Below are 8,455 nucleotides of genomic sequence, written 5' to 3'. Positions count from 1 at the left end.
ATGATAGTAGATAGAATCAAGCAAAGAGCTCTCAGCTGGTCCACCAGGTTCTTATCCTCTGCTGGCAAGTTAACACTCCTTAAATCAGTCCTCGTTGCAATGTCATCTTACACGATGTCTTGCTTCAAGCTTCTCAATTCACTATGCAGTCGTATCCAATCCGCCTTAACCCGCTTCTGGTGGGATGAAAAACCTGACAAGAAGAAGATGTGCTGGATTGCATGGGATAAAATGACAAAATCTTTAAAAGATGGAGGGTTGGGATTCAGAGACATTCAGACCTTCAATGATGCCTTACTTGCAAAGATCAGTTGGCGTCTCCTGACTCAACCATCAAGCCTCTTTGTGAAGATCCTACTAGGGAAATACTGCAAACACTCTTCATTCCTTGAGAGCCCTGTCCCAAAGTATGCCTCCCACGGGTGGAGAAGTATTTGTATTGGAAGAGATCACCTGAAAGCAAATTTGGGGAAAGTTGTGGGAACAGGGAATTCAATTCCTATCTGGAGTTCTCCATGGCTCTCACTAGATCAACCAAAATCTCCCTTTGACCCCCCAACAAAAGAGAATCAGCATATGCGGGTTTCTGACTTAATCTTACCTCACTCGAAGGAGTGGAACACAGACTTGATCCGTCACACCCTCCCATCCTATGAGGAAGATATCCATAAACTTCGACCAAGCATAAAAGAAGGACCGAATTCATGGGGTTGGCTCCCAACAACTGATGGCATCTATACCGCAAAGTCTGGCTACCACGAAGCACTGAGAACACAAACAAAGAAACAAGATCAAGCCTCAGCTACAAATCCATCTATCCTAGTTAATGAACCCAATTTCCTGTGGAAAAAGGAAATCTGGAATATCAAAAGCTCAACAAAAACAAAGCTTTTGCTATGGAAAGCTTCTCAACATGCCCTCCCAGTGGGAAAAAACCTCATGACCAGACAAATCAATGCTTACCTCTCCTGTCCACACTGCGGTAACCCAGAAACGGAAGTCCACCTTTTCTACCACTGCTAGTTTGCTTCAGAGGTCTGGCCGAAGGCACCCTTTAAGGAGAACTTCAACTCGGGGGAGGTGGAAAATTTCAAATCGGGGCTTAGTCAAACCACAAAACTAACCTGCCTTCCCCAGACTGGACTAGCGATAGGACCTCTAGCACCCTGGATAATCTGGACACTCTGGACAACCAGAAACCGACTCATCTTCGAAAAAACCCAAACCCAAGCCGATGACACATTAGTCTTAGCCATCATCCGCGCTAAGGAATGGCAGGAAGCACAACAATCACAGACTCAAGAACCTCAAAATCAGATTCGATCTTTCATACCTGCCCAGAACCCAAACCAAATCACACCGAATAGGGTTCTCTGCTTCACGGATGCATCTTGGAGGGATAACGGAAACACAGGATGCGGCTGGATCTTTAAGGACCATGACCAAAACACCCTAATCAAAGATCACTCAGCTACTCGACATATTCGCTCACCCTTGATGGCTGAAGCCCTAGCAACTTTCAAGACATTGGAAGTTGCCATGGAATTGGGTTTCACTCAAGTCCTCTTCGCCTCAGACTCACAGATGCTAGTCAGAGCACTCAATCGGAAGTCCTCCCCAAAGGAATTCCATGGGATTCTATATGATACCCTTACTCTCGTCTCTCAATTTGATTTTTGTGGTTTCTCCTACATCCCTAGGAATTGTAGTCGCCAGGCAGATACTCTTGCGAAAACTACCCTCGATGGAATGTGTATTGAACCCTAATTTGTTTTCTTAAGGGAATAGCTGTTTGCTAAAAAAAAAAACTAATTATTTATAACTACATAAAAAGAGCTTAAAATATACAATTGTAATTACATATATAAATAGTTTCGGGTAGTTTTAGTCTATTTTCGTGTGCTGATACTCTTTGTAAAATAGAGGGGAAAAAGAGTATAAAATTTGTAGCAATGAATGCATAGGATTAATACTCAAATTTTTGTTCCCAACTGCACTACTATTTAAAAAACTCATTGATTGGTAGTTCAGTCTACAAATTTGGTTTGAACTGTACACGCTAACCGCTAAACCAATCAGTTTGACAATTTAATCGATGTATCCCTGAAAATTATAAGGCTGAATTCGTCTACCAAACTGCAAACTCAGCCAAATATATGACAACAAGTCAACAATTGATAAAGGCAACTAAAGAGGTATAAAAGTATATATTCATAAATTTAACAAGATGTCAAGAACTAGTAGATCAAAAGTTAAAAGTATATATTCATAAATTTAACAAGAACTAGTAGATCAAAAGTAGTTTAGTAATGGGAATACACACCTTGTTTTTGTTTTCAAACCCATACACAATTTTACTCAGTTCAAATAATTTCTAGGTAACCAGGAAATGTAAATAATAAACATTTTAAGGTCTTAACGTTTTATTTTTTGAGTACATAGGTGATGAGGCCGGGAATATGAATGGTCGTCATGTAATCTTCCCAATCAATAGTCTTTGGATCAAATTGGAACAAACCATTAATTTCTTTATTAACCTCTTTTATTTTCAACCGCAGTATCTCAGTATTCGAATCGTCAAATCTGCACACAAAAAAAAGTAGCGGCAAAATTAGAAAAAATATTTGGAAGAATGAAGACTGTAATAGATATTAAAAATCAGTTATGAAAAATTTGAAATTGATACGTACATGCCCGTAAACAAGACATAAGGTTTGTAGAGCTCGACCAACCGCATCGCCAACTTAATTTTGCGGTCAATGTCTTTATATTTGTTTCCATTCCACCATGGATAAATTATGTCTATCAATCTCAACATCTGATAGTAGAAGAGAATAGTATGCTTAAAAATTTGTCAGAAATTTAAGACTTAAATAACATTCGTTTTGTTTTTAATATATAATTTTCTTTTGATTTACTTTTTTTTTTCAATTTTATTAACAAAGTAAGACTCTTCTTTCAACATTCGCCATTTGGTGTTAGTATTAATATTTAAGAAAGAAAACAAAAAGATGTGTACCTGCAAAGGTAGCTTGTAACGAAGGGTCACGTAGAAGTTGAACTGAGCCATGGTTGACAAGATAGTACCTTTGGAGACTATGATGGGTGAACCATTGAGTCCAACAAGAGGGTTTTTGGTGAAGTAACGAGCCGCAAGATCGTGAACCTGTTCGAATGTGATAGGGTTCTTACACGACGAGCCAACATGATACACGGTCTGCGAGCCTAATTTTCCCGCGTGTATTGCCACAGCATTCACCATTGCATTTGCGACCATGTCCACAGGTACCTGTGAATGTTACTCTCAGTGCACCACAATGAATAATATAGCTTATAATAACACAGACAATAATAGCGTGTATTCCCAAAGATAGTATTAACTGACTAATTGATATCATGTGCCATTCGAAAAGAATGTTATGGTCTTAAGGCCTATGCTAATTTATGTCTATTACACACTCTGTGGTGCACTGAACTCTGGATCTTAGGTACATTTAGTCCACCAATGGAACCAAGCTTTGAAAGTGTGGTTGACGTGTGAGATTGCTAGAAATTTAAATTATGGTATTCTTCTTTTTCCAAATTACACCTTTGAAGAATTTTGAAGTAATTTTATTTTGTTAATTTGTAAACACAAACACCAAATTTAAATTTTGTATTTAGTGTTTAACCAGACACTCCCTAACATATATTTTTATATTAAAAAAATTGTTTTATCGTTTTAAAATGTTTATTTTATTTTAACTTTCTATATAAACGCAAACGCACAATTGACGTTTTAGGAGGACAAGTAGACAATCACAACCTAAATTAAGTTGAACTTACAAGATCAAGGACTGAGTTTGGATCTGCAAGAAAACATTTAAGCCTTCCTTTGCCATATGCTACAATCACACTATCTATGGTTCTGCACATACAACATAAGAGTATCATGAATTTTCCAATTCATGCAGTCTAAACATGATCAATCTATAAATGGTATATATTTACCTTAACCCTTCGATCCAACCGGGAAATGGTTCTGAAAAAGTGCTAGTGATCATCGTGGGACGGATGATAACGACAGGAAGATCTTCTTTATGGTTATTAAGAAGCATCTCTCCCATTGATTTGGTAAACACATATGTGTTTGGCCATCCATGAAGCTTGGCCCTAGCAATTAAGACCAGTTCGATTCTAGATAGATGGACACGTTCAAAAAGATATAAAAGCTGGTTTATGATTATTACACTGACCTTGACATTCCAAGATCTTTCATTGTTTGTGCAATTTCTTCTTCAGGACAATCTAGTTTTTGTAGTTCTTTCAGTTTTTGTTTCATTAGTTCCATTTCGGTTTCGATAACTAAATTTCCATGTCCGTTCAACGTCTCTCCCATGTGAAATGTTTTCTCTTGTAAGAGTCCAGACTTCTCTCCGCACACATACGCTACAAAAATAAAAAATTTGAGGGGTCTATCACTATATCTATATGATCCGTTAACTACGGTCACTACTCAACACATAAAAAAAAACATAATAATATGATTTTTATAACATAAAAATAAGATCATCGATCGAACTCACCCGTTGAGACATGGAGAAGCAACTGTCCTTTAACACACTTCTTGGCAAAGTTAAGGACATTGAGCGGTCCAAATGTATTGATTCTAATCCCAACATCGTATCTGTTTTTTATATATACATATAAGAAGATTAAAGTTAGGTTTCAATCATACAAAACTATAAAAACAAATCAATTTATAATTTTATCGTAAAAACAAAAGTTAGATTTCAGGATCGTCTTCTTCACGGATAATAACTGAAAGACTTAACGACCACAATTTATTCTACACCTTTCATCGAAGTTCGTCGTGGCGGCGACATTGACAACGATGTCGATCTCATTCCACATACGTTTTAAGAGATCAGAGTCCTTCACTCCCAGATTATCAACTGAAATATCACCCGGAATAGGGACGACTTTGTCTGATACTAAAGCTTTTAGATTTTCATCACCTAAATTGTTCCTCAACACTCTAAAAAGATCTTTCTCCAAAACCTGTTGTATTATAAATATCATGTAAGTCAGATCATATTTCCAAAAATATAATATATAGAATTTACATAAAAATAATTTGGCTGTAAAGCTTATTTAATCTTCATAGAGATATTAGTTTATAATTATATGTATGATAAAATGTTTTATTTTTACCTCACTGCGAAACCGTTGCATGGCTGATTCATTGTCTGCTGCTCTCAAAAGAAGGAAAAGCTTCTTCACGTTTGGTTGAATCCTCAGTATTTTCTCCACAAACACTATAATAATTATAAAATTTATTAGTTAAACTTTAAAAGTCATTAATTATGATTAGTTTCGGAGGAGAAGGGAAGTGGTTTACCATCACAAGTGACATTAGTTAAAATTATAATTAGATAGATTCCAAATGAAAATAGAAAGAGCCAAAACTATAACGTTTGCTGTATGTACGACAAATGAATAATATAATATCGAAAGTAAGGTTCTTTATGACAAATATATATGTATACCAATTTACATATAAAAAATTCAGTATTAATATGTGAAATATTGGTTTACGTTCACTAATGAATTATATATATTTGCATGGCAAATACAATACAAAGGCCGTAATGAACCAACAATAGTCACTAAAACAATTAAACACAAAAATTGGACTGAATCACAAAATCTTGAATGTGATGCTGAACATATTATCTGGTAAGGGATCCAAGTTGGTACCTTTGGCGAGGAAACCAGGAACACCGGTGACGAGAATAGTCTTGTTCTCGAGAAACTGAACGCAATTGGATTTCATTGATGAAGACTCAAGACACTGATATCTATCTATTCGATTAATAAGAAAGAAAGAACAATAGATTGTTTTGGTCCATAAGACCTTTGGAGTTGAGGTACAAATTATATAGACTCATAAATGTTGACCGGTTTTGTTGAACCCATCGTATCTACTATTTGGAGACCTACCTACATTTACTTTAAAAGATAATATTTAAATCACTTCTTATTTTAATTTTTATTTTGAAAAATGAAAATGAAAATCAGATATATACAAATTGCGTGCCTAACTTAAATAACAAAAAAAAATGACTGTTAAAAAAACCCACTTAATGTGAATGTCTGGAAATTAAATATGAAAGCGTTTTTACAACATTGAGAAAAATAAAATTCTGAATTTCTGTATAAGCTAATTGAAATTATGATTCATCGAACTTTCGTCAATTTTCTATATTTATTTAATTTCCTTTATAATCTATATTTATTTTTTTATTTTAAAAGTGTTTAACACATATTCTAATGACTATTATATAGTTTTATGAAGTAGTTAAGCTTTTCTACTGTTTCTTTAATAATGATTTGAAACTGGACATGGGCCACAAGAATCCAAGAATGCATGGCAATGAAAGATAAGGTAAACGATTAAGGATACGTTAAAATAACAAAACAAGTAAAAATGGTTAGATTTTGGTACACCAAAATAGAAGTGCACGTAAAGGATCAATTAGAATTATTAAAGAGAACTAGAAAAATCCCTGAATTGAATGGACCTTTTTCACCGTGCACGAGAGTTAGGATCGTGTTAGTGTTTCCCACAACAAGTTTGAAATTAAGCATTTAGATTGTGGACCGTTCCAAAAAAAAAAAATAGTATAGATGGTGTCTAAAATCCATGCATGTTTTTTAGTGTTTGGTTGGCTGTAGTGTTTTATGTTGTAGAACTATAATTGTATCTGTCTTGAATTGTAAGGTTGGCTTTGTTAGTATTTCAATGTATTCTAGTTCAGAGCATTACAATATATACCTAATTGTTTTCATTTTTTTTTTTTGGGGTCAAAAGAGATGGTTTTCATTTAAATTGAAATAGGTTTCAGTAGCTGGTTCAATAAAGATAGAATTTAAAGCAGCTTTAGCAATCTCATAGATACTAGTAGCACGGGGTAAAAAAAATATTTACCATCTAGAAAACATACGATGTTTTGCAATCATCCATAAAAGTTAAACACGATGTCTTACGTGTGTTTGGTTAGATGGCTTAATCTAGCAATTGATGAGTTTAAAAAACTGCAATTGATGAAATATTAGAATCATGTTAATATTTCATATCTTTTATGATATTTCTTATTAATATTTTTAGTGTTACTTAACCAATAACTAATTCCTTTTATGGGTGTTGTTATGTAAAACGACTTGTCTGGCAAAATATTTATAACTCGGATTAATTCCGTTTCTAAAAATGTCGGACCACAGCCCGTAGACATATTTGATATCAGTAAAATTGTTAAGAATGTCAATTTTCAAAAAATTTCCTTCAGTAAAAATTTTAGAAAAATATCCTTAAAAATCTAAGAGCTACCCAAATTATTTTATAAAACTTTTTAAATATCTTATTTTTTCTTATAAAAGAAACTACTTTTATATGTATGTAAAACCGGATAAATACTTTATGAAATCTTACAAATAACTTATAAAACCTTATATTTTAAAAATTTATTTGGATCGATTCTCCAACGATACAATTTGGATATCTTCTAAGATCTTACGGTTAAATAGTCTTAAGAGTAACTTAGTTATTTTCAGGTTTAGTGAGGTGTAATTTGTATAATAGACAGGTATATTGAGTTATATTCCATCCCTTTTATAATATGAGATATTTTGGGTTTTTTCGTTTTCTTTTATATTATAATTTTTTTAAAAATTCCAATGCAAAATTTAAATTAAATTAGTTCTTTTTAATAGATATTCTTATTGTGCAGTATTTTTTATGATTGACTAGGGGGTATTGAACATAGAAATGTAACTAAATTTAAAAGAATTTAAGTTTCTAATAACTCTAGTGTTATTTAAATACATATTTTATAGATTATAAATTATAGATTTAAGTTGTTTAGAATTGCATACTTTTAGTTTACGTGTTTTTAAGTTAATACATTTTTTAATTTTGAAACAGTGTAATATTTAATCTATGTCAATTCAACGAAAACATTTTTTCTTTAATAAGAAAGAGGACTATCTAAAACTGTTTCGGTCTTCTAAGGTTTGGTACTTTGGTTGGTCATAAATTATGCAACAATGACATAACAAGCTAAAACGTCTTGAAAACGTCAAAATTTTTGGTAAAGCGACAGAAAAAAAATACCTAACCCCATACATTAGGAAGAATTATATCTCAACTTATAGAAATGCCTCAAACCTCAACTTTTTCTTGAGTTTTAGAATTACAAGTCATCATTTCTTATAATTTAGAGTTACTAATTTTCAAAGCTACACAGATGGTGACAGTTTAACCCTATCTGATATTGTCCATATTTTTAGAGAATTTGATTACCTGATCATGTACGAAATATAGGTTAATTATATAAAAGCTGAATAAAGTTGTATCATTAGCCAAATCGTTTAAATATGATGGTTTCTATACATGTTTTGCTCATACGCAAGGATT

At 33.3% G+C, this 8,455-nt stretch overlaps 1 protein-coding gene across 2 annotated transcripts; it reads right to left on the bottom strand.

Annotated features, from left to right (window-relative positions):
* LOC104790702 (probable fatty acyl-CoA reductase 4) lies at positions 2,242-5,917 on the bottom strand. Of its 2 annotated transcripts, none has more exons than XM_010516481.2 (10): positions 5,740-5,915; positions 5,194-5,297; positions 4,835-5,040; positions 4,566-4,666; positions 4,236-4,428; positions 3,991-4,152; positions 3,826-3,907; positions 3,020-3,289; positions 2,691-2,818; positions 2,242-2,583 (listed from the first exon to the last, which is right to left on the bottom strand). In XM_010516481.2, exons 1-10 carry the CDS (start codon positions 5,813-5,815, stop codon positions 2,424-2,426), a joined length of 1,482 nt encoding a protein of 493 aa, XP_010514783.1. In that variant the 5' UTR covers positions 5,816-5,915; the 3' UTR covers positions 2,242-2,423. The 2 variants fall into 2 exon arrangements, with proteins under 2 accessions (XP_010514783.1, XP_010514784.1); XM_010516482.2 differs by having other exon boundaries at positions 2,549-2,583; positions 2,691-2,763; positions 5,740-5,917.

The sequence above is a fragment of the Camelina sativa genome, chromosome 6, assembly GCF_000633955.1.
Source record: "Camelina sativa cultivar DH55 chromosome 6, Cs, whole genome shotgun sequence".
In the NCBI taxonomy this organism is placed as follows: Eukaryota; Viridiplantae; Streptophyta; class Magnoliopsida; order Brassicales; family Brassicaceae; genus Camelina; species Camelina sativa.
This window is presented reverse-complemented; position numbering and strand designations above follow the sequence as displayed.